Below are 27,286 nucleotides of genomic sequence, written 5' to 3'. Positions count from 1 at the left end.
TTAGCTTTCAGTAAATTAACCCCTCCTATTCAAAATCGGGATACTAGAATGGCTTCTGTATCACTATTAGAAACTGACTATTCCCATCCCTTCAAACAACCAGGACCAGCTCCATTTCTGAGGTTTCCATCATATTGAGTGTATTATGCTTTGTCAGTATTGCAATCTGCATGTCATCTGCATTTTCTTCTCCTGCTGGCTGTGTATGTAGTGTCAACATTAACTCCTGCTGCAGGCTGTGTACTCTAGGGTTCTCTGATTGAAAACTGGCCCATTTTTCTCTCTCAGAGTGTGAAGCTGGAAAAACAAATATTACCATCACATTCTGTCACTTGTCTCCTGTGATGGGCCACCAGAGACTATCGCCACACAAACTCACAAAACAAAGAGTTAATGGTCCCAGTAATCAAATAGACCATATGTCCAACTTATGTTTGACCTCACATACATTATGTTTCCATTCAAGGTCTCGATGCACTAACTCTCATTAATCTCTGTCTGTGTTTCACACACTCGGTAATGCAATACAAATCCTGGGAGTTTCTGACTTATTACTTACATTCTTATTTTGTATGTATTGTGGTATTTGTGTTCAGCTTTGCCTGCCAGGCACGAAGCAGAGCCCAGCAGAACGCGGCAGTTCAGTGTGCATGTGGTGATGTGTGTCAGGGCGAGTGTGTGGATGTGTGTCTACGAGTGTGTCGGGACATCCAGCCAGGAACAGAGCTGCTGCTGTATGGTGCCAGTGTGGGAAAAAGCAAGACAAGAGACATGTCGGATGTTGCTGGTGACTCCACTGGACATACAGGTAAGAGCAGAGAAAAATGATTGCTCATGTCAGACGCTATACTGATAATATACTAATATTATATTATGAATATTAGATCTTTTATACCCATTTTCGTAACTCTCAATAGGATTTTTCTTTATAAAGTGTCAAGAAAGTTAACTCAGATTTTCATTTATCAGTTTTTTAACTCCTCGCAACAGAACTTTGCAACATATTAAAAATAAAATCACACATTTAACACATAAGGTCCTTAAAAGTTTGCATTTATATATTTAGCACACAGAACAACCTCTTCTTTCATTTGGAAGGGTTTATATGCAACAGCTTTCAATTCAATATTCATTCTCCTTTCAGCTCTGGTTTGGCATTCACCAACTCGTACAGAACTGTTTTGTTCTTCAGCTGCTATAGTCAGTCATAGAAATGAAACTTCAAAATTTTGGCAGATTTTGAGTGAATTGGCCAGTTAGATTTAAACTCCTGAAAATAGAAGGCTATCTATAAAAATAGCTGTAGCCAAATGTGTTTATGGTCAATCCAGTAACTTGCAGGGTCTGTGTTTTCCAAAAAAGAATTTCACATATGGATTCATCTGACCACAGGACAGTTTTTCACCTTTTAAGTTAATCTGTGGTCAGTTTTAAATGCAGATGATGGCATTTCTGGCTCATATTCATGTATGGCTTCTTCTTTCTTCCTGTTCCTGAGCCCATGCAGTGATTTCCATGACAGTATCATGTCTGTTTTTAATGCATTGCCATCTGGCGGTCCAAAGATCACAGGGATCCAATATCCCTTGCACACACAGATTTCCTGAGATTCTTGGAATCTTTTGATGATTTTATGTACAGTAGATGATGAGATATTCAAAGTCTTCACAGTTTTACACTCAGGAACATAATTCTGAAATTGCTCCACAATGTGTAGACATTTTTTTTGCAGCTTGGTGAACTTCTGTCCATTTTACTTCTGTGAAACTCTGCCTCTCTGAGGTGCTTTCTTTATACCCGATCATGTTACTGACCTGTTGCTAATTAACCTAATTAGTTGCAAAATGTTGTTTCTTTTTAGTGTCACTTACTTTTCCAGCCTTTTGGTGACCTTGTCCCAACTTTTTTGAGATATTTCATATGTTTTATGTGTTTTATTGTAAATAAAATACAGGTTTAAGAGATTGCAAATCATTGCCTCCACCAAGGAGGTTATGGTTTTGGTGGAATTTGCGTGCACGCGTGCATGTCAGTCTGTTCAAAAGTTTTGAATGAATTCTGATGACCAACATCTTAAAGATCAACTGATATATTGTTTGAAAACTGACAAAAAAAAACTGATAACTTAGAAACTATGATTCTTACAAGTGTGGTGTGTATTGTCAACATATAAAAAGTACCGTATAAAGATTTAAGATTTAAGATTTTGACCTCTGACCTCTCCTGATCTGAAGGTCAACGTGATAATAATGCTATATAGAGCTTTTTAAAACTATGCTTCTTACTGCCAATTTTTGCATTGATAACATATATTCTCACAATCTCTCACCAATCTCATTGTACATCCTGTATAATGACAATAAAGGCATTCTATTCTATTCTATTCTATTCTATTCTAGGCATATAGGGAATGCTATATGGGGATTCTAAATATTATGTCTTTATGCCTTTCTTTCAAGATGACCCTAAAATGTGTTTGCTTTAAAGAAAGTATTGTCATGAGGAAGAGCATGAGCTGCCTAGTTACTTAAATAAAGAAATATACTGTAGTATAATATCATATTATAAGCCTGTCTGGAATTGGCAGTTAAAAACTGGTAAATCTAGTAAAAACAGGAAACACACAGCACTCAGAACAAAGAATAATGAAAGATTTTTTTACGTGCACGGGAGCTTTCACATTTCAGTGAGACAAAAGGCTCGTTGGGGTCGTCTTTTATAGGTGCATTTCAAACAGTATACATTGCAAACATGGAAGAGGAGCCTCTGCAGCTTCTCACACTGCCTCTCCGTCTTCACTTTCCAGCATCAAACAATGTTCAAGGTTAAGGTGCGCTCCTTCGCTGCAACTTATTACCACGCACTAATTAACTGTATGACTTCTAAGAGAAGCAAGCAGAATTAGACAGAAAGAAACCTGCTCTAAATGATTATCTTTTCCAGTCCGTTGCTCTCTCCCAGAACATCATGCCGCTTCCATCCTCACATAATAAAATACCATCTCGAGTGGATAAGACCTGCTAACAGCCATACTGAGACTGATCTTAGCATCAATTTGGAACACTTTTATCAGATCAGGCTACCTTATTTCCAGCCTTTAGCAGTCTACTGTTGTTGAACCTGAGCCCACTGCAGCCTCATATTTCTGTTCTTTGCTCACAGAAGTTAAACCCAATATGGTCTTCTGCTATAGTTGGATGTGTTGTGCATTCTCTTTGCTCAGTACTGTTAAAAAGAGTTGTGATCTAAGTTCCCGATGTCTCAACAAGACATTTCAGAACTGCTGCTGACTAGATGTTGCGAAGAAAATCCCAGGAGATCAGCAGCTTCAGAAATTCTCAAACCAGCCTGTCACAGTTACAGTCAGAGATAATATTTTTTCCCATTCAGATGTTAGATGTGAATGTATCTGAAGCTCCTGATCTGTATCTGCAAGAGTTTATGCATTATAACACTGCCACATGATTGACTAATATAATTACCTAATATATACTTATTAGATATCTTGATAAGTATATATGCGTCTCTTTGTATACTCAACCCTTTGCAAGGGTAAAGATGAGTTATAATTTTCCTTTCCAAAAAAATTTATTTGTAAGTATGCTGTAATAACTATTTTACTTTATTATTTTCCACATGCTTTTTGCTGTTTTCATAAATTAACTTTAAAAAACCTGAGGACAATCAAGTTGGATATTTCCCAGAACAGGAAACAGGTCTTTAGCCTACCTGCTCGTTGGTAGGCTAAAGACTGGCTAAGGTCCGATTCAACCCCATCAGACATTTGCTTTCTCACGTGCAGGTCTAGAAAAGGTCGGGGCTGCAGCGAACACCTGAATATTATGTCATATAACTGTTTTTGTAAAGTTGACCAAACAGGACTTCAGCGGGCTGGTTGCTTGTGTTTAGTCTTCTCCATATTCATTCATGTGCTCCACCTGCAGGGGCTAGAGGGACATCTTTTAGTGGTGTAGTTTAGTGGATTAGATTTCTAAAATCATTTAATATTAACCCCAGAAAACCTCATTTACCATCAGGTCTTTTAATTACAGTTTTAATTTTAGTGAAATGAGGTGGCTTGTACAAAGACCTGAGAAGATCAACTCAATGATAAAGCTCTTATGTCAACATTATTTAATGCCACTGACAGAATTTAGTCTCAGCTGAGAGCATTAAGATTAAAAACCTCTCCAGTCAGTTAAAAGTACACTTAAAACCAGGATGGAAGCTGGAGATGAATAATTAGAAGATGGATCATATCTAGAACACAAAATGCATCGATTAAAAGGGAACGTGGAGTAAGGAAACAAAACTGTTAGAGCTTATTTGTTTTAGGAAGAATAATATGCTCTCCAGCTCTGCTTATCCTTTATTATTTATGGTTTGTGGAGGAGTTATGTGCTGTGCGCTGTGCTGTGATTGATGGGACGTTAAGGAGGGGCTTCATGCAGAAAATACCCAAAAGCATCAGACTGTGGATATCTTATTAAACTTGTGCTCCTGTAGTGTGTTGATTCAGGCTGAGCCTATAAATCTTGACTGCATTTCCAAAACAATTTTGAATGCTAAATAAAAGATAATAAGATAAAAGGCAATTGATCCCTGCAGGGATGTTACATTATTGTGGTGGCAAATAGTAATTAGATTTAGAAGGGGAAGAGAAAACTGCTATATAAAGAACAGAATAATAAGTAGATAAAGGAATTAAACTGAACAAGAAATAATGAAAGAACAAAAGTAAGCAATGAAATAGATCATAAATATTAGAATTCTTCCAGAGGAAAAAATGCAGCAAGCAGATCATGAAGTAAAGTGACAGATGGATGGATGAATAATCAGGACATTAACACCTTGAGAGGCAGCATCTGGTTTTAAAGACACAAAACTATCATAAATAAAATAATAGAAATATAATAAGTGACACAAAACCTGTGCAACATTTAGGCATTTGTTCAGATTTTTTCTCCTTTATATTCTGTTTTACTTTTGTTCAGAGGGAAAAAACTGACTACAGTAGCAATTTTTCTTGTGCTGCACTTATTGAACAGTCATAGTTACTCGTTATTTTCCAGATGGGGCTTGTGTCCACAGGCAGCTGTTTCCGTGTTGAGTGTTAAGTGCCCACGACCTCATTTTCAGAGCACTTCTGTCAAGCGCTTATTGTTGCTAGGATACAAAAACTGTGTTCTGGCATTACGCATTCAGTTCTCTGTAGTTTACTTTAGAAAGGTGACATAATAGTTGGAGCTTAAATAACTGGGCTGTCAGTGAACAAGTATGCATCTGCTAGGTAAAAGACTGGCTAAGGTACCGATGTGTTCTCACGTGCACATCTGTTTAGAAAAGTGTGAAAATAGTTATAGATGCTCATCATAAAACTATTATTACAAAGTAGGATCCAACAGAAGTTTCGTGGATGGGTTGTTTTTCTTTTGTACACTTTATAGTCATTCCAGTTACTCTGTAGAGACATTTTCCTATAATTGCAATCTCAGTTAATGGTGGCCTGAGGCGGCCTTTTGCATAACACAAAGGTCTGAGTAGGTGAAAGGCTTCACTTATCAGCTCAGTGATAAAGCTTCTATGTCAGCATTATTTAACCTCAGTGACACCTGTTAGTTTCAGCTCAGAGCTCATGACGAAAAACCTCTCCAATCAGCAGAAGTACACTTAAAAACCAGGATGAAAGCTGGAGATGAATAATGAAATAATGAGGGGATGGATATTGAACACAAAATGCATTAATCAGTGACCTGAACTGGGCTGTCAGTGGCAGCTAAGTCATTCTAGAATCTAGTCCCAAAACTCAGCAGCCACCTGGGATCATAATCCATGTGGTTATTTAATGCTTTTATCTAAATGAATGGGAGAGAGCACTGGGAAATTAAAAAAACTGCATGTATAGAATTATTAGTTAAATTCAATAAAACACACAACATGGCCCCAAATATTGTTTAGATGCTTTTTTTTTTGCCCCCTTACATTATATTCCTACTGCACATGTGCACAGTTTCACAGCAAAGGCTTCTGAGATGGCTGTGGACCTGCGCTGTGTGTTTTGAAGTCAGGTCTTTGGGCGCAGAGGCAGGACAACTGCCATCTTTAGTGTTTGGAATCTAACAGGACTGAGTTTGAGTATATAGCATGTTTGGGCCACAGTAGTTTCCCAACACACGCACTCATGTGCTGTGTTCTGGGTTGTGTATTTCTTTTATTACTTTCCTCAATGTACAGTGTAACTTTTCAGATGTTGTCCATCGTAGCACTACCAGCATTGCCAGCTGCTCACCATACTGCTCCACTGTGGGCCCAGCGCACTACTGTATAAATAGGAGAAGCAGAATTAGAAAATATACGCCAGCTGTGCCAGCCAGCCTCTCCTGACACTGCCCCCTGAACCTTCCATTTCACCTCTCCCTTTGCAGCTGAGCCACAAATACACCCCACTGCCACAGAGTGCCATGTCAGGTGACATTTATGGGCACAGCAGTGTTCTACAAGTTGAATGAATTTCAACCATAGGGTGTGTATAAAAGATCAATGTAGCCTTCAGATTTAAATAGCTAAGTGAATGCAGAAATACACTTTATTGACAAACGTATTCACTCATCTGCCTTCTCACACATATGAACTTGAGTGACATCTCATTCTTAATCCATAGGGTTTAATATGATGTCAGCCCACCTTTTGCAGCTGTAACAGCTTCAACTCTTCTAGGAAGACAAGGTTTAGGAGTGTGTTTATGGGATTTTTTTTGACCATTCTTCCAGAAGTGGTTTTGTGAGGTCAGACACTGATGTTGGATGAGAAGGTCTGGCAATTCATCCCAAAGGTGTTCTATCAGATTGAGGTCTGTGCAGGCCAGTCAAGTTCTTCCACATCAAACTTGCTCATCCATGTCTTTAAGGTCCTCACTTTGTGCACTGGTGTGCAGTCATGTTGGAACAGGAAGGGGCCATCCCCAAACTGTTCCCACAAAGTTGGGAGCATGAAATTGTTCAAAATGTCTTGGTATGCTGAAGGATTAAGTGTTACTTTCACTGGAACTAAGGGGATGAGCCCAACTCCTGAAAAACAACCCCACACCAGAATACCCCCCTCCACCAAACTTAAGACTTGGCACAGTGCAGTCAGACAAGTACCATTCTCATGGCAACTGCCAAACCCACACTCGTCCATCACATTGTCAGACAAAGAAGCCTGATTTGTCACTCCAGAGAACACGTCTCCACTGCTCTAGAGTCCAGTGGCGGTGTGCTTTACACCACTGCATTCAGTGCTTTGCATTGTGCTTGGTGGTGTGAGGCTTGGATGCAGCTGCTCGGTCATGAAAACCCATTCCATGAAGCTCTGTACACACTGTTCTTGAGCTAATCTGAAGTTCACAAAGTTTGGAGGTCTGTAGCGATTGACGCTGCACAAAATTGGTGTCCTCTGTGTATATTAGCCTTAAACGGACTGGCACCTTTGTATCTGTCTGAGCTGCTTCACTGTCACACCCCTGTAAGAGCTCTGAGGTCATCGAACCAGCTGCTCTTACAGAGGCCTAAAACTAGACTAAAACAGAGAGGTGATCGAGCTTTTGCAGCAGCAGCACCAAAGCTATGGAACGATCTACCTCTCCATATCCGCACAGCTCAGACGATACACACATTTAAATCTCTATTAAAAACACATTTCTTTTCCTTGGCATTTGGCTGCAGTGCTACCTCCTTTTAGATGATTGTTTTATGGTATTTTATGGTACTTGTTTTAAACGTTTTAATTTTTAATTTTCTTATGTTATTTATTGTTCTTAATGTTTTTATTTATTTATTTTTATTTTATTATTTTATTTATTTATTTATATATTTTTATTTTTATTTAGTATAGTCCTTGGGGTTACAGATCTTGTACAGCACTTTGGTCAACGTCGTTGTTTTAAATGTGCTTTATAAATAAACTTGACTTGACTTGACTTGACTTATTCACCTCAGCATCCACTGACCCCACTCTATGATTTTACGTAGCCAACACTTCATGGCTGAGTTGCTGTCATTCCCAATCACTTCCACTTTGTCATAACACCACTAATAATTGACTGTGGAATATTTAGTAGTGAGGAAATGTCGTGGCTAGACTTGTTGCAAAGGTGGCATCCTATCATGGTACCAAGCTGGAAGTCACTGAGCTCCTGAGAACGACCCATTCTTTCACAAATATTTGTAGAAGCAGTCTGCATGCCGAGGTGCTTGGTTTGATACATCTGTGGCCATTGAAGAGATTGGATTCAGTTTGAATTCTGAATTCAGTTATGGGTAGACTATAGTGTGCCTTAAACCTGCATTCTTTGTCAGAGCTGCCAGTCCTCTGGTTACAAAGAGAAGTCAGATTATATAGACAGAATTGCCATAGCCATCCCTCATTCTTGACGTCTGGTCTAAACCTCAGGATAGTGACAGCCACAGTGCCAAACTGAAGTTTTAGAACAGGAGTCCACAAATCAGAGGGTGTCATAACAATGACTATGCCCATAAAGATGTGTTTTATTTTTTACTGAAAGTGCTCTGAGTGCAGTAAGAAAATAAAGGCTTATAATGATAGTGATTTTACACTGAGCACACAAAGCACTGTCCAGACTAAAATTCATAGGATTTATACAGGAAAAGATGTCACAGTCCTAAAAACGGCCTTGGGATAGATTTATGGCTGAAGTCCCACAAGTAAAATATTGATTGCATGAATGTTATTTCTAATGCTGTTTTACATAATGATATTGTTAATTTGTTTTAAAAATATATAATATGATATCATATAATATGATACTCTATAATGCTTTATGATGAAAATATTCAGTTTACCATAATATTTGGCAGAGGAAAGTAGTAAATACTGATTTCTAATTTAAAAAAAAAATACTGATTTCTTTACATTTGAGAGGCTGGAAGCAGAGACTGTTTGGGATTTGTGTGTGTGTGTGTGTGTGTGTGTGAGAAAAATGACTGTTTCACTGTATTTTTTTTGGACAGGAGATAAGGAGCAGCAAATAAAAGACTCAGAAGCTACAGCTGCCAGTGTGTCAGTCAATAAAGAAAAGGAAGAGGTGACAGATAACAAACAGAAGGAGAAAATGCAGGAAGATGATGAAGAGGATAAGGATAGAAACCCCAGAAGATGCATCAAGAAGAGTCACCCAAGTTCACAAGGGAGGAAGAGAAACAAGGGAGTCCTGTCTGAGCTGAGTCCAGACACTGACAAACAGCAGGACAACAGCACGGACAGTCTAACAGACAGATCACCTGGTATTGACACAGCAACAGGTGGTAGCAAAGAGAGTTTCCCAGCTCCTATGAACAGTCGGTCACACTCTGCTGATGGGATGACAGATGCCAGAGTCTCCACTGCACCTACTCCTGTCCGCTGCAGCTCCCGTCTGGCTGCTAAACCCCGACGGGTTCACTGTCTGAACAACCGGGTGAAGCGAACCCACGCTCGCCCCAACTCACCCAAACACACAGAGGGACAGAGCCAGAGCTCCACCCAGGATGAAAGGATTTCCACAAAGATACCAGAAGCTGAGACGTCTGCAGCAGCTTGTCCCGATGGAGTCGTCCATAAGTGGCATCCAGAGGCCAGAGAGCGGCGCTACAGGTGTTCCATATGTGGTAAAAAGTTCTACCAGATTGGCCACTTGAAGAAACACCAGTTCAGTCACACTGATGAGAAGCCCTTCACTTGCCAGCAGTGTGGGAAGAACTACACCTCAGCAGAAAGCTTCAAGGCCCATCAGGTACAGGATGGAGTTAGGTTACTCACTAGATTGCTTCTTAAAGTGGACTTGTTCTGCCTTTCCCTTATTTTCTGTCATAAGTACACTCTGTAATGGTGAATGTGTGTATTAAATATGGTCAGAGTTTGGAGGTCAGCTTATATAGAAGTAAAACTTGTGAGCGAAAAGCTAGTAGCTAAAAAGCTAGGGATTTTGGGTCAAACACTGTTACAAACAGCCAGTCTCAGACAGTTGTTTCCAATCTTGGCTTTGCATGATGTTATGGAGGAGGGTTTGTGAGGGGCAACCAATCCGACGAACTGTGGCTTAAACTGTGGGAGAAGCAAATTACATCAGTTTATTAGGTCCACATTTCTCTTCTTACTTATTTCCGGAGATGGTTTAGACATGTGCAGAGGAGGGATAGTGGACATATTGGACAAAAGATATTGAAGATGGAGCTGCTAGACAGAAGAAGAAGAGGAAGTCCACAGAAGATTCATGGATGTAGTGAAGGAAGACATGAAGAGGGTTGGTGTGTCAGAAGAGGATGCTAGGGATAGGGTAAGAGACCAGCTGAAAAAAAAAGAAGATTGCTTGAGTTAAATATATTTTATTTAAATCCATTTTATATGTGTAGGGCATTAGAGAAGATTGTACTTTATTCTACCCCCAGTAGTAGCAATTCTAAAATTTCCCTTCACTGTTAGACATCATGCAGAGTAGGAATTTACTTAACTAACTAAAGAGTAATGGTAGCAGGAATACTGGCTCATATTCTTTGAAATAATAATAGTGCTTTGTGTAGATGAGTCACCGCGGGGAACGTCCCTTCTCCTGTCCCCATTGTGAGAAGACCTACGGCCTGAAGCGGGACCTGAAGGAACATATGGTCCTGCACACAGGAGAAAAACCTTATGCCTGTGAGCACTGTGGCAAGGCATTCGCACGGCGCCCGTCCCTACGCATCCACCGCCTCCTTCACTGCAGCAGAATGATTTACACACAGCCTCCTAAGGTAAGGGAGCAGTTTTACTCCACACTGTTCAGTGTTTGTTCAATCACCCTTGGTGACATTTTCAAACAATAGTGGTTTTAATAAGGAGGACAGTGAACACACAAATTGATTAATTTTCCACCTGTGTGCTGTAATTTATTCTGAAATCTGCAATCACAAGGGAGGAATATTTTAAATAGCTGGTTCTTCCTTCCCCTCACAGCTGTTTCCCAGTGTTGTCTGTGTCTCTGCACCAAGTTTTTATATCTTTCACGTAGAGTCTGAATTTACATGCGGGTCTTGTTTTTTTTTTTCTCCCTGAGCAGCAGTTTGAACTTGAAATATTTAAAAAGCAGGAAAGTAGACATGCTGCTTTTGTTTTTTGTTTTTTTCCTCTTCCAGGTGCAGTGTACAGTCTGCCCCAAGCTGCTGGCTAACTCCGGTTCTCTGAGGAACCACATGAAGCTCCACACAGGGGAAAAGCCTCACATCTGTCAACACTGCGGGAAGTGCTTTAGTCAGAAAGGTAATGTCAGAGGTTCACGTGTCATCCTTCAGGTGCAACAAGCTGATCTCCAGTCAAGTGTGCTCAGTTGGAAATGCTGCTTGGGCCAGCTTTTTAAAGACCCCTAGGTCTTTGGACATATGTCCAAATTTGGTTTTAATATAAGCAAAGCTAATAAAATGAACAGATTTTAGACATACCTGCTTCAGAAGCCACTTCTTCATGATTAAATAAAATATGAGATGAGTAGAAAAGAGGAAAGAGAAAAAAAAATGCCAACAGCTGGTTTTACCATAAGTCTGCATATTTAGTTTAGTGTTAGTTAAAAGTCAGACACTGAACAGCTGTGGTTGTCAAAGTCATTTCAACTTGACCTTCAGTCCAGCAGTGACATTTTCCTGTCGCGTTGCCTCCACTTTTACCAGCTTAGTTGTAAAGTTTGTTTCCCCCAGTGATTTTGTATTTTGATCAGTTTGTAACTACATGTTGATCTAAACTGGCACTGCTTCTCTTTAATAAGTGCCCTTTTAATGTCATTTTATTTTCAGATGTAATCAATTTATCTGACTTAAATGAAGGTGCTCTTTATTTCAGGGTATTATAGAGATAACCCATTTCTCCATATTATGCTGCAGCAAGCTCTAAAAGAGAAGCATTCTTGACCCTAGGTCATATTAAGAAACAAGTACTTGTATGAACAAGAAGAAGAAAAAGTTTGAAATCCTAAACAAATGAAACCTGTGGATTTACACTTCAGTAGTCCTGTTTGTGAACTTCATGATTCTGCTCTGCTTGGGTTATTGTTTCTATTTTTTTAAGTTACAGACACTTCAAAAATAAAACAAACTTTACTTCACACACAGTAATGTCATCTCATTCAGGCCGTCTAATGTTGCCGTTTTTATAGCAACTCACTTAAGAGACTCTTGGGAAATGAACAGCACGAATTTACCTGCTGTTCATTTCCCAATATATTCCTGCACAGACCTCAAACATCATGAGTCCTAAAATCAGTTGAAGAGAACCCAGTAAAGCATATGGAACAAAAATATTACACTTGTCCATTTATGTACCGAGGAAGATGATTCTTAAAATCGTCCTAAATGAGTACCTGGGCTCAGAGGCTGCACCGGTGTGTTGTGGTGAAGCTGAGCGTAAAAGTGAAGCTGTTGATTTACCAGTCAATCTACGTCCCTACCCTCACCTATGGTCACGAGCTTTGGGTAGTGACCGAAAGAATAAGATCGCACATACAAGCGGCAGAAATGAGCTTCCTCCGAATGGAGGCTGGCCTCTTCCTGAGATATAAGGTGAGGTGTGCAGCTATTCGTGAGGAGCTCAGAGTAGAGCTGCTGCTCCTCCACATCGAGAGGAGCCAGTTGAGGTGGCTCAGGCATCTGATTAGGATGCCTCCTGGGCGCCTCTTGAGTGAGGTGCTCCGGGCATGTCCTACTGGGAGGAGGCCCCGGGGTAGACCCTGGAGAGTTTATATTTCTCGGCTGGCCTCTGGATGAGCTGGTGGAGGTGGCTGGGGAGAGGGAAGTCTGGGTTTCTCTGCTTGGGCTACTCCCCCTGCGACCCAGCCTTGGATAAGCAGAAGAAAATGGATGGATGGATGGGTTCAGAGTAGAGCCACTGCTCTTCTGTTTTGGAGGGAGACTGTTTAGATGTTTTGGGCATGTCCAACTGGGAGGAGACAGACTATGTGCTAACTTGGAAATGTCTCAGTATCTTCTTGGAATAGCTGGAGGATGTGGCTGGAAAGAGGGAGGGCTACCATGAGTTCCACATCTTGGCTGACTGTCCAGGTGCTCCTTGTCCTGCATCTGTTTTCTTCTTATTCTGCTGGTCTATTAGGATTTTTTTTTTATATTAACTTTTCTTTTTTGTAAGTGTTTTACAGTGTGTCCACTTTTTCTCCTGTGGAACCTCCTCCTCAGACACCATTGTTTAAGTTTTTTTCAGCTGAACTTTCTCCTGCTTTCTTGCCTTGGCGATGCAGGCTTTTAATACTTTCTCCCCCTCACCTTGGGGTAACCGTGTTTCTTTATATACACAAATTGGGGTGGGCAGTGTGCAGATTGCCGGAAGCAAGCACGAGCCTGTTGGTTTAGAATAACTTTGATTCTCTAATATATGCATGGTGGTAACAACAGAATTGGCAGGTGAACCTGTAATTTTGTATGTGCACTTATTTTTTGAGCAGGTTTAAGAATTCTTCTACGCACAAACAACAGGATATGCCTCATTGAGTTTATAATAATAGGTTTGCTCCTGGGTATGAATATTTAAAGTTAAAGACAGTATTCAATATCCTGCTTGAAACGTCTTTAAAAGTGAAACTGCATAATAAAGATAAGATAATAGCAGTTTGAATATTATCAAATATTAAAGATTTTTTTTGGCAAGATTACATTTATAATCTTTTCAAGCCGAAAAATGAAAGAAATGTTGAAAGAAAGTTTTTCCTCCTCCTGCCCGCAGTGCAAATCACATCCCTGAGTCTAAATTTTTACTGAACACATACAGATGAAATTGATATTGATCTTCTCAGCTTGATTCGCCTCTAAAAGTAAACTTATTACTTTTTTACATGTGTTAAAGTGTTTCCCAAAATGTCACATTGGCTACGGTTGCATTGATGAGGTATTTGATGTCATTATTTTCAAGAGACCGTTACCCTGTTGTTTTCCTTCCATTTGGATGTTGCTTCCAGCTGTGATCAATTTCTGCAATTTATCTTTTCATCCGTCAAAGTGACGCCATCAATTTCACAAGACAACTTAATCTTCACACATTATTGGACAAATGCATATTCATTCTACCCTGCTCCCACTGTGACTGCAGCCTCCCCGACCCCACCCTGTTGTTATGTAACTGTCACTATGTCGGCCTGTCTGTTCACTCAGGGAACCTTGAGTGCCACTTGAGAATCCACAATGGAGAGAAGCCGTTTTCCTGCCCAGAATGCAATCAGATGTTCTCCCAGAAACCAGAACTCCGTCGGCACATGTTCTCCCACACTGGAGGCGGTTTTCTCTGTAGCTACTGTGGAAAATCACTGAGGGACCCCCACAGCCTTAGGTCCCATGAGAGATTGCACACCGGAGAAAGACCTCATCGCTGCCCTATCTGTGGAAAAGGTCAGAGCATGATATTAAAGCTTTAAAAGCCAAATCAAATTTTTAAAAAAGCAAGCAATGAAACAGGATGGGGGAAGTCCTATAATGTATTCTGTATGATTAATTCAGTGGAATCTTGGCCCCATTGGCCCGCTTCTCCTCATTTGCAAAGGTCAGTTCCCCCTGTTACTCTGCATACCACAGTATCTTTTTTAATGCTATGACAGTTGGAAAGCTACTAAATTTTCACATATTAGCTTCAAACTTATATTTGTTCCAAGTTGAGGTTTTCAAACTTGTTGCCTCAAAAGAGTTAAATAACTTCAACTTCAGTGAAGTAAGCTACGAACTTTACAGCATAACAAAGTGGGAACTTTAATAAGAATTATAATGAATAAACTCAGAAAATGACACTATGAGAGACCTGCTGTAGATTTAGATCAAACACACTGACCACAAGTCATTACTCGGGAGGATTTTCAGTGTTAAACTTTTAAACGCAAACACTTCAAATCATATCACACATCCAGAAGAATTAAAATCTGAACAACTGGCAAGTATAAACAAATGAAGTGTGCACAACTATGCTCCTCAGGATGTGGGCAAAAAGTACAGATTATTCAATGTAAGTAGGGAAACTTCCAAAATTAATAAAATTTCGTTAAAGGCACTAATTTAAATTAGGTAAGGAGGAGACCCTCTGTCTGGAGATCAGAAGGTAGTCCAGAGTGGGAATGAATGAATGAATGTCTGTATGTACAGAATGGGGAAATCAGTAGAGTGAAGGTTGGTGCTGACTGATATGGTGTCTAATGTAGAGGTGAGCAGAGTTACTGAGGTCATTTTGCTGCACTGTTTTGGATAGAGCAGTTGATGCTAAGGTTGCCATGCCAACAGATACCATAAAAGGTTAGACCCAGTGTCAAATTTGGGAAAGGCGTTTAAAGAGTCAGAAGGGTCTCTGAAAGCTGGCAGTCTGCAAACAAACAAACAAACAAACAAAAAACAAAAAAATCCAAAACAGAAAAAAAAAACTCATCACAGCATCATTGCATTCAACTTCAAATTTAACTTCCTTTTAGTCAAGCTACCAAGAAAAAGTGAAGCATTGGAGTTCTGGAATGCTACTAAAATAATAGTACTTAAAAATAAAAATGTGGACTGAGTTTCATCTGCTTATAAACAAAATTGTGCTATAAAACAAGTTTTATACACTCAGCAAATGTGTCACACTTGTTCACACACTCTGTGAGCAGAAGTTCTTCTCCCTGGCTTATTGACTGTAGGGGTGAGTTAGGTGTCACACATCCACCATCTTTGGCATTACAAAGTTTTCTCATACCTGTACTCACCAAATGTAAATTATGTCGTCTTCCTTTTAACATTATACTCAACACTGTGTGTCACACATGGTAAACTAGTAGTTTATTTAGGACATTTTTCCAGATGTAGTACACACCACATTTCATCTTTTATTTAATGACTGTTATGTTTCTTATAGAATATTTGAAAGTCTCAACATAGGAGGTAATCAGCAACAATTCTAAATGACATGCTGAGCGTTTTTGTAGTTGTTTTCTTTTGCAATTTTTGTTCAATTAAATAAAGACAGTAAACTCATGTTGTGGCATTTCCAAAATTCTTCCAGAGGTGCTTATGTACATTGTGTGCTCTACCTTAGTTATCTTATCAAATAATTAGAAAATAGTTTTAGACTGAAAAACTAAATGGTGGAAAAATGAGTATTTGAAAAAACCAGTGTGTAGCATGATGCACACGCTGGCCAATTTCCCTTCAACTAGCCTTGTTTATCAAACTCAGTGGGCTGCAAACACTCTGTCCTACATGCATGATTGGAAAACACAAACTACCCAACACAACTCTGTCCACCTGTCTTTTTATGAAGCATTTAACAGAGAAAATGTGCATTATATTGTTGAAACTACTAAGAAAGTGGCATGTTATCCCATGTGGCTGTCTCACAGGCATGCATGACATATTTTTATTCTTCTTTTAATTCTCTTCTTCTCGTATTTACAGCAACAAATATGCATACTACATTTCTGGATGTTGATTATTGACAGTTACATGCAAGGTTATTTATTTATAATGTATATATAATCGTGAAAAAGAAAGTTTTCACAGTCCTGTGAAAAACTAGGCACATCCTTACTGCTTCCATAGGAATTCAGAGGGTAAAAAGCAGCCAGGTGCTGATAATGAAATGCACTCGATTAACTGATCATCAGCATGCATGACCACCTCTCTAAAAGCAGAACTAGTTTCCTAGACTGGAGCATTCAGGTGCGTGTTAAGATAATGCTCCTGGTTCCCAGGAGTGGCCATCCCAGCAGATCCCCCTAAGGTCAGACTTCACAATGCTCAGAGAAACTGCTAAAAACCCAAGAGCTACATCTCAGACTCGACAGACCTCAGTTATCATGTTAAATGTTCAAGTTCATGACAGCACAACAAGTGTGGCTTGTTTGAAGTTGCCGGGAGACAGCCTCACTAAAAGAAGATGGCAGCACGGCAGGTTTGCAAAGCTGCATCTAAACAATTCTTTGGACAGGTGAGACCAAAGTGGAGGTGTTTGGCCATAATGCACAGCACCATACTTGGAGAAAGACAAAATCAGCATATCAGCACAAACACCTCATTCCAACCCAATCATAGTGGTGGAGGGGGGATTATTTTGGCTTGTTGTGCAGCCATGGGATCTGGTTGAACATGAACTCCTCTGCATACCAAAGTATTCTAGAGTCAAATGTGAGGCTGCTTGCCTGTGAGCTAAATGTTGTGAGAGACTGATAAAGTTGTTACTGTTGCTAAAGATGGTTCCACAACCTACTGAATCATGGGGTGTTTTCACGGGTCTGCATAGATTCTTGTGAAAACTTTTTTCAAAGCACCATATTTCTTAGATAAAGAGAGCCCTAGAGTGCTTTACATGCAGTTTATCAGAGTGAAAAAGGAGGATAAAGCAGGATATGCTTTAGGGTAGACCCACCTGTGACTGACAAGTTGTGAGTGTGTGGTGTTAGCAGAAATTTGCACTGTAATAACTAACAACTGCTGTCTGTATATGCAGAGATGAATATTTAGTATAGTTTATGTTATGTCACTCCCACACACGCATCTTCCTGCCCCAAATGCATGTGTATTTCAGACTGATGTTTTACAGATGGGAAATGTTTACATTTGAAATTCAATTTTTGTTTCTCTCTCCAGGCTACACATTGGCCACCAAGCTGAGGAGGCATGTGAAGTCGGCTCACACGAAGGAGAAGCCATACACCTGTCACTGCGGCGCTTCCTACACTGTTAGACAAAGTCTGCTGAGGCACCAAGCTCAGCACAGGACAGAAGGAGGAATTCACAAGGAGGTCGAAGGAGGACATGGAGAGGAGAAACACATCAGAAAGAAAGAGGTTTCGCAAGATTTAGCAACTTCAGGCTGCAGTCACCCAAAGCCGATCAGAGGCAGACCCAAGAAGAACTTAATCCTGCAAGGTGCAGGAGAGAAGGAGGGAAGTGAGGTGAAGCAGAGAAGATCACAAGAAAAAGGAGAAGAGGAGACAAATTTGAAGAGAGTTGATACCTCAGGAGAGGGAGATAGTGTAGCTAACATCCAGCAGGCCGTGGTATATGTCCACACAGACAACCTGTCATCACCAAGCTCCACCCCTCTGCTCTTCACCTCAGACGGCTCGCTGTCTGCAGGGACAGAACAGGAGCTGGTGGAGGTGGTGATATCAGAAAGCGCGGAGCAGTGCATTGTAGTGCACGGGCAGCAGGCAGTAGGAGAGCTCCTGATCTTACAGGAAGAAGGAAATGGACTCTGCTCTGTTGCTCAGACAGTAGAGATAAACACAGTGTAGCCTAAAATCATGGTTTTTGGACCCTTTGAAGACATTTTTTATGATAAATATTTAGCTCTTTCCCTTAACCTACCTTGTCCACATTTTCCTTGGTTTGGTATTTTTTGCATACCCCCTTTGTTGCCTTTAAACAACCTTTACAAAACAGCTGGGAACCAATTTGATGGATTAGTGGCCATCAAATGATACACACTTACTTTCCTGCCTTCCAAAAAGGAAAAAAGCAAAGCAGAAAAGTAAGTGAGTGTGTGCGTGTGCGTGTGCGTGTGCGTGTGCGTGCGTGCGTGCGTGTGTGTGTGTGTGTGTGTGTGTGTGTGTGTGTGTGTGTGTGTGTAGAAGTGGCTCTGTGAGCCTCTTCAGTGATAGGCTTCTCTTAGGACTGTGGAACATCAGCATGCTGTTTGATTCTGAGTGTCTGACACCAGATGCTGACATTTAGTGTTGATGCACAGCACTTATGCTGTTAAATTCCCTTGAAGTCACACTGAAAATATCTCAACTTGACATCGAGCCCTCTGTATTTACTTGGTTATTCCGTTGAGTTTAAAGAAACAAAATAAAAGAGCAAAATACACCCAAAAATACAGCTCGCTGCTCGTCTCTATGCACACAGTTGTGATAAGAAACATACATCCACTCATTATGGGCTTGAATGTCATGGTAATTTTGGGCATTTATGATTTCTATGACCAGTTCTTTTTCCCAGGGTGGAATGATTGTACAGCATACGTCTTTAAAGGCTTTAAAATCAAGAACTGAGTGCACAACTTTGAATCAGCTTTTAACAACTTGCCTGATGCAGCAGCAAAATAAAATAAAATAAAACTCATATATGCAAATATTTATATTAAAAAAATTTTATTAGCCAGAATAAGACGTCTAATCGCCAGATTAATTAATTTCTCTGTTTCAATAAATCATGTTCAATTCTTCCAAATGATCTCTCCTCATTACCACGCCATCAGAGGGGGAAACAGAGTTTTGTTTTTGGTATGTTTGTGTGTCTGTCTGATTCATACCAAATATGCACAAAAGATGGCCACTAGTGACCCCAAATCAGATTACATTTTTGCTGTGTTCAAATTCACACTATAGTTGCATCTACTAAAAATCTTGAATGAGTTTGAATCTCAGCAACCTTGAGCCAAGGTCAAAGGTCAAGTTTTCGGAACATCTTAGGAATGTGTTTACTCAAGAACTTGATGAACTTGTATGTGGTAACTTTTCATTGGAACTCTCAATATGAGACTTCAAGTGAAGGAGGCCATCAGTTGGCCTAAAAAGCAAAAAGAACCAATCATAGAAATAACTAAAACCTTAGAAATGGCCAGATCAACTGTCTGGTACATAAAATAAAGGCATGCACAGCTCACTTCAGCAACACCAAAAGGCCCGAAAGACACAGAAGACAACTACATTGGATGATAACAGAATTATTTCCATAGTTAAGAAAAACAACTTCCCAAGCTCACTTCCCAAGTCAAGAACACTTTTGAGGAGGTAGGCGTGTCTTAGCCCTATCAAAGTCTACAATTAAGAGATGCGCTCATGAATGTAAATACAGAAGATTTACAATAAAGCGCAAAGCACGGTTACATTTAAGATCAGGAAGGCCAGATCATACTTTGGCAGAAAGAATCTCAAAGAGTCTGCACACTTCTGGAGAAAAATTCTTTGGACAGATGAAACCAAGATTAATGCATGGAAAAGGAGAAAAGTATGGAGAAGGACCATGAAGGGCGGTCGTGGCCATCCCACATAACCGGTGAAGTCTGGGCAAACTTGTAGCTTTTCCTAGCTGAACATTTTTGCAAAATCATTTCTTTATAGCTGTCGTTCTGGGAAGGACACCTTAAAGTTGCAATTATCTTATGAGCTTTGTCAACATGTTTTTTTTAATCAGTTGAGGTCTACACAAAGAAGCCAATTATGTAAAATTCTGTCCTTGTGATGTTCTACACGGCAGTCATGCCTGCATAAGCAAATAATGAGAATAATTCATGATAATGGGCCCATGCATACAGGAAACCATTGTGAGTCACAAAGAGTCCACTCTTTAGGAATAAGCAAAGTTATAATGTCCCACATTAGAATGTGTGTGGTAATTGTTGCAATGGTGTGCTTTATATGGCGGCTTATGTGAGTAATAAAGCACTTTCTGTTTTGAAAAAAACGGGTTTTGGAAGGTTAAGCAGATTTAAGGGCACTCATATGGCTTCAGGTCTTAAGGCAGTCACCATGTAATTGCAGTGTCTGTGGTTGGAGGCCAGCTGCATGTCATCCCCTATCACTTTCACTTCATATCCTTCACCTTTCTACCATCAGCTGTCAAAAGGAATAAAAATGTCTCTCAAAACTGTTGAAGACAGGAAGCAGCAAAACATTAGAAAGTATCCCCCCCAAAAAGTGTCCTTTTGAATCACACTGGTTGGATGTAAATATTTGGAGCCTATCTGAGTCACATGGATTCACACCCCTTCACTTTTTGCAATTCATATTGTGGCTGCAGTTTAAACTCAAACATTACATTTTTCACAGCAGTCTAAACCCAGCTGCCAACAACAAAACAAACACACAAACGAGCGATCCAATCTGTAACAGCCACTAAAGAGCTTCTTTGAAGCAGCAACAATTACGCAGTAGATGAGAAAATTAATTCTGCCTTTAATACACTGAAAAAAACAGGCATGATTTCCCTTTTTCATTGGGAGGTATTTAATGCTGGGGGAAAACGGTAACTCTAAACAAAACTGGGGGCCATCACAATGTGGGTTGTCTGATTAATGTGAAAGACGGGGTTGGCTGTGGCTCAGAAGGTAGAGCAGGTCATCCACTGATCAGGAGGTCGGTGGTTTGATCCCTGGCAGCTTCAGTCTGTATACCAAAGTATCCTTGAGCAAGTTACTGAACCCTGAGTTTCTCCCATTGTGGGCATCAGAGTGTGAATGTTTAAATATGTGTTTTGGTATTTATTTTATAGTCACTAACATTTACTGCACAACTTACAATCCTTCTGTTTATTCCTTTGAACCATATATTTCTAAACTAAAATAACATTCCCGACTCCTTGTTTGGGTTCACAATTCAAAGAATTGATGAAAAGCAGCAAATGAAGCTAAGAGATTTTTTTTTTTTTTAAAGCAGAAGAACCATAGACTCTGCTATGTGATTCTTTTCTGAGCTTCATATTTTCTATCACAGTTTTTTAGACTGGGGATACAAGCAGTGGAAATGAGCTTTAGGCTCAGCCTTACAGATAGAGCGAGTCTCAGAGCTGCTTCTCTGGAGGCATGTGAGGCGACTGGGGAATGCTCTACCAGGAGGAGGCCCCGGGACAGATCCAGGACTTGCTGGAGAGATTACATCTTTCTTCAGGCTTAGGAATGCTTTGGTGGAAGATGTGGCAGTGGAGAGGGAAGCCTGAGTGTCTCTATTTAGACTGTTGTCCCCAAACTAATAAGCAGCAGAGGACGGACAGATGGAAGGAAGGAACCAGAATTAACTTAATTCAGATGAGCGGGTAGAGTGCTAAGTTATCAACTAACTAAATAACTAGACTATCATTCAACAAACCTAGAGAACAATCTTCCTTAAAAATACCCCCAAAGGTACCTACAGCACAAACATAGCAGAGATTCCAGTTAGCAAGGCTGAAGCCTTGTAAGCATCACCTATGGCTGCTTGTATCAGAATAAGTGGGCTGATAGGTGCATTTGGACAGAAGAGTCTGTGGGAGTGACTCACTTCTGGAGGCAGCTCCCTGTGTCCAATTAGGGGAACTACATTTTATTTTTATACTTTTGCCAATAATTACCAAAATTACCCATTTGGTGAGATTGTGCCACAGGCTCCAGTCTGCACCTCAGTAACACTGACACATAGAAACATAAAACAGTGTTCTCGTCTCTGCTCATATTACTCAGGGAGAGTAACTGCAAAACCTTAGTCACGTCGCTGAAAATGGAGCCTCTTCAGTCACTGGAGAGCCCCAGCATGTTAGCATCTTGAAAAAACAAACAAACAAAAAGAACCCCTACATACCATGTCTCAAAGGCTAATGGATGTCTGACGCACACAGATGGACTAAAAAAATCACTTCATATTACTTTGCTCCTTGAGCTCCTGTATTTACAGCACCAGGGCTGTGACTCAGCCAACAGGTAGTGATTGGGTTTTACTGTTTCTGAACTCCTTTTAAAAACTGCCTGGAAAATAAAGTAAAAAAATTAAAAAATGTGACATTGTACTGAGAAGTACACAGTAGAAAGTACTTTTATGTGCTGATACTTCTTTATCATGGAATTGATGAGTATTGGTAGATAATGATGATGAAAAAAATTTACATCTGTGTAAATGGACTTTATGATGTATACTGAGCACATCTATTTAGTTCCATTTAAGGGTAATCAAAGTGCTATTACAGACTGTAGTAGCTGCATGAACACAGCACTGTCCGTACGCACAAATCCAGCTCAATCGGCCAGTTTAAGGTGGAAAAACCTGACTGACCTCAAAACCATCCTACATGTTTGGAATGAACTGACTCTGTGACAATGAGCCAGGTCTGGATGGCCCCTGATTTAAATGGACTAATTCTTGTATAGAGCTTTTCTACTCCAGCTGAGCACTCAAAGTACTTTATACAACATGCCTCATTCACCCCTTCACACCCATTCATACAAGCACTTTTTTCCTATACCTAAATGCTTTCTATCACACACATTCACACTCCAATGAACACATCGGAGAGCAACTAGGGGTTAAGTCTTTTGCCCAAGGATACTTTAGTATGCAGACTGGAGCAGCCAGGAATCAAACTACCAATCTTCCAATTAGTAGATGACCTGCTCTACGTCCTGAGCCACAGCCATTTAAAAGGGATCGCCACTGCCAACAGATCCCGTATTGAATCTTTCATTCACAATATCTGTCATACAATGTGCTGCGGTACTCACAGTGTAAGGCTGGACTGACAGGAAAAACTCCCTTTTTCAGTCTCATTTGCCTCATACAAATGAACAAATGAACAGGTCTGAGACATCTGGACTTTCAGAAGAATGAATATGAGATAAGCAAGTTCAGATGTGAAAATGGGAAATATCCTCACATTATAGTTGCCCTAAAAAAAATGTAGTAAACTTATACAGGGGAAGTTACACTGTTTATTTTGGCTGTGAAATTCTTAAAGATGATGAGTCAAATGAACTTAAATCTTTAAGGTTAAGTTTATACTGAAATGCACTTTCTACAAAAAAAAATTCATCCATCCATCCATCCATTTTCTTCCGCTTATCCGGGGCCGGGTCGCGGGGGCAGAAGCCTAAGCAGAGAAGCCCAGGCTTCCCTCTCCCCAGCCACCTCCTCCAGCTCATCCGGAGGGACCCCAAGGCGTTCCCAGGCCAGCCGAGATACATAATCTCTCCAGCGTGTCCTGGGTCTACCACGGGGCCTCCTCCCGGTGGGACATGCCCGGAACACCTCACCCAGGAGGCGGCCAGGAGGCATCCTAAAAATTCACTTTAGCAAATTTTAGAATAAATAAACTCAGAAAATGCCAGCAGAAAGTTAAGAGTACTGTGAAACATTATTTATATTATGTGTGAAAAGGCAGAGATCTCAGTTTTTTGTTGTGTACAGTGACTAATAATTTAATGATAATAGTGAATAATAATCTTAATATTAACCCTGAACATGAACCATGACTAAAAGTGAATGAGGTCACCAGTTTATCAAAGGCCTAACAGAGAGACAGACACTCACTCACACCTGTGGTCAATTGATCAATATGGTCATGCTGCCCATGTTTACTAACTAATCTGAAGGTAATGATGAACATCAAAAAAGAAACAGAAAGTGCAGAAATGACTAAAACTGTTGCATAAAAGAGCAGGAGATGACAAGTCTGGAGCTCAGAACTTCCTGGAGGAGGACTCTCAGAACTGTTACCTAATGCTTTCACCCAGCATACAAACCCATGCCTTCTATTTATGTTTAGTGCATAGGTATACATCTGCATTTAATCACTATCAGTACTGTTTGATTTACTTGTTCTTGTGGTGAACAGCCACCTTCCTTCCACTCCTCTCCTCATAACCTAATGCATTTCTGGTGCAGACATTGGTCTTGCTTTAAGCCCCGTGCTTATCACCCAACATCAGTGTTGAACCTCTAATGCTCTTGCGGCTGAATGAGAGTGAAGCTACGCTTGCCAGGTTCAACATCTGCTGTGAGGAGGCCGGATTAAGTGGATGATTGAACAGCATCTGGCAATTTCGGCAACTTTCCCAAGCCAGCAATCACATCCAATTCATTCGGTGATTGGCAAGGAGTGCAGAGGTGAGAAAGGATGCAGGGCCTGAGTATACTTCAGGCAGCTACTTTCATCACTTTTGTATGTCAAAATGAAAAGTGTGCATTGATGACAGCCTGTTCATGCCACTTTCTCTGTGAACTGACAAAAACAATCATCCAAATATACTGGTTTGCTTTTCAAGTTTTTTTTAGTACCTTTAAAGCATATTAAACTTTATATCAGTCTCTACTTGAGCCTCATGACTGTGATGTCATATTGAAAAATTACAGATTTTACAAAAGATGTGCGATTAGTTTGATTATTTGAATAGTGAAGGAAAAAGTCTTTTCGGCTTCATTCTTCTGAGTTTTCTCTGAACTCACTGGCCTTTCTGTCATGGAGTGTTGAGGCACCGAGGGCCCAAACACAGGTAAACAGATGGGGGCAGTTACTTTGTCACATAATAACAGGTGGGTTTGGATAGCTTTTTTCCCTTGGTAAATGAAACCATAACTTAAAAACAGTTTGTATTTACTTTGGTTATCTTTAATGTTAAAATTTATTTGATGTTCTAAAACAGGGATTCTCAAATCCAGGCCTCGAGGTCCAGTCTCCTGTAGGTTTTAGATGTGTCCCTGATCCAACACACCTGATTCAAATGGCTGAATTACCTCCTCAGTATGCAGCCAAGTTCTCTAGAATCCTGCTAATGACTTCTATATTTGACTCAGGTGTGGTGGATCAGGGACACATCTAAAACCCGCAGGACACCAGACCTCGAGGCCTGAATTTGAGGATCCCTGTTCTAAAACATTTAAATGTGACAAACATGCAGAAACTAAGAAATTAGGAAGGGAGCAGGTACTTTTTCACAGCACTGAACTCCTATCCTTGTATATGGAATTTTCCCCTTTCAGCACAGACATAGTGAACCACACAGGTTGGAAATTTACACTCTCAAAGTGTCCATTGATGAGTCAAAGCGAGGTCCAACAAAATGAAAAAGCAAAGTTGTCACTCATACTCAAGAAACCAGACTTTCCAAAATGTGTTTTAATTCTGTTGTTTATCCAGTTTCTCCAGTGCACCAAACTCTGAAGAAGTAAACACCATTAGATTTATAACAGCATCCTGCAAGACTCTCAGATGCTCCCAGCTTCTACCATTTGTTGGCAACACTGTGTGTGCTGCTAGGACATGCTGATCCATAACATGCAATCATAAAACAATAACACAAAGATGACCTGGGTTTCCCTACTCTTTATGGTTATTTAGCTTCTTTGGTAGTTGATATTCAAAGATGAAAGAGTGAACTGTTTTAATTAGCTTTTCTCCCCTTTTTAGGATTAGTTTGCCATTCTATTAGTCTGCCCTTTGGAGTATGAAAAGGGATTTAAACTCTTTGTGAGGTGTCACACAGTTTAGAAACCAATACTGTAGCTTTAGGGAAATTGCATTGGCCCATATTCAGAAGGTTTCACTGTTTTTGTTTGTGTCTCTTCAGTGTTTGTGTATATCTCTTCTATATTGTCTGCATCTCCCTCTCGATCTACTGACCTGTCCCCTCGTGTCACTTTCTTATTCTCTCCATCAGAGTCGGAGATATGACTCATGCAGCGGGTCCACACACGTCACCCCTCCCATCACTCTCCAGGCTATTAAATGAACACATGAAAATGGAGAGTTTTCTTTTTCTACATCTTCAGAGCTTCAATTTAAGCAGCTGCTGCAGAGCTGTCAAGCAGGATTCGGGCAGTTTTTCAAAAAATCATGCTGCAGCAGTAGCACAGTGGCTACAGGCCACCTGTCATAATGCACTGCCACAGACTGAGGCATTCTATAACTATAACCGAACACCTGCCTGCAGAGGTGCACTGGGCCGACATAAAAGGGACTTTTTCATTCTCGCTTTCCCACCTTTTCTGTGATGTTTTACTTCAGTCAAAAAAATTATTATCCTGGGTTTTCAGTTTCATTACATTTCCTTCACATTAAACTTTTGTTTTATAAACTTTTATTTAAATCATACAAAGGTTTACACTGTACATAATAAATGTCACGGAATTCTAGAATGAAGGTAATATATACACCCTATATACATAATTCTTTAGTCAGTTTACAAATGCATTTCTATAGTGAATAACAAATTTGTGACTAGAAAGTAACTGAACCCTCTAGAGCTTCTCCCATTATTACCAACGACTACAGTTTCATAGAAAAAAAAGAACAGTTTTGTGTGTCTGTGTGTTAAAAGTTTCACTTTATTTATATCATGTAGCATATCAATATGCATTCAAACAGCTGAGACTGTGCCGAGAAAAAAACAGGACATACTCCATCCATCCATCCACTTATCTGGGGATGGGTCGTGGGGACAGCAGCCTAAGCAGAAAAACCCAGACCTCTCTCTCCCCAGCCACCTCTCTCTCCCCAGCCACCTCCTCCAGATTATCTGGGGGAACATGAAGGTGTTCCCAGGCCAGCTGAGAGATATAATCTCTCCAATATGCCCTGGGTCTACCCCGGGGTCTCTTCCCTGTAGGACATCCCAAGAGCTGCCCAGGAAGCCTCCTAGTCAGATGCCCAAACCACCTCAACTGGCTCCTTTCAATTTGGAGAAGCAGTAGCTTTACTCGGAGCCTCTCTCGAATGATTGGCCTCTTTACCTTATCGCTAAGGAAGAGGCCAGCCACCCTTCGGAGAAAGCTAATTTCCACTGCTTGTATCTGCGAGCTCATTCT

The 27,286-nt window shown here is 40.3% G+C and overlaps 1 protein-coding gene across 1 annotated transcript in view; it reads left to right on the top strand.

Moving 5' to 3' along the window:
* Positions 1–18,810, top strand: part of znf408 (zinc finger protein 408) — a 28,997-nt gene extending 10,187 nt beyond the window's left edge. Inside the window, exons 4-9 of the mRNA XM_030722895.1 lie at positions 597–808; positions 9,009–9,769; positions 10,557–10,766; positions 11,148–11,271; positions 14,160–14,393; positions 17,604–18,810. Of these exons, the coding sequence (XP_030578755.1) occupies positions 597–808; positions 9,009–9,769; positions 10,557–10,766; positions 11,148–11,271; positions 14,160–14,393; positions 17,604–18,253 (2,191 nt within the window). The 3' untranslated portion in view covers positions 18,254–18,810. The remainder of the gene's footprint in view (positions 1–596; positions 809–9,008; positions 9,770–10,556; positions 10,767–11,147; positions 11,272–14,159; positions 14,394–17,603) is intronic.
* Positions 18,811–27,286: the final 8,476 nt, after the last annotated feature.

This window comes from Archocentrus centrarchus, unplaced genomic scaffold (assembly GCF_007364275.1).
Source record: "Archocentrus centrarchus isolate MPI-CPG fArcCen1 unplaced genomic scaffold, fArcCen1 scaffold_108_ctg1, whole genome shotgun sequence".
NCBI classification, from domain to species: domain Eukaryota; kingdom Metazoa; phylum Chordata; class Actinopteri; order Cichliformes; family Cichlidae; genus Archocentrus; species Archocentrus centrarchus.
Note: the sequence above shows the minus strand (reverse complement) of the source record. Positions and strands in the feature narration are given on the sequence as shown.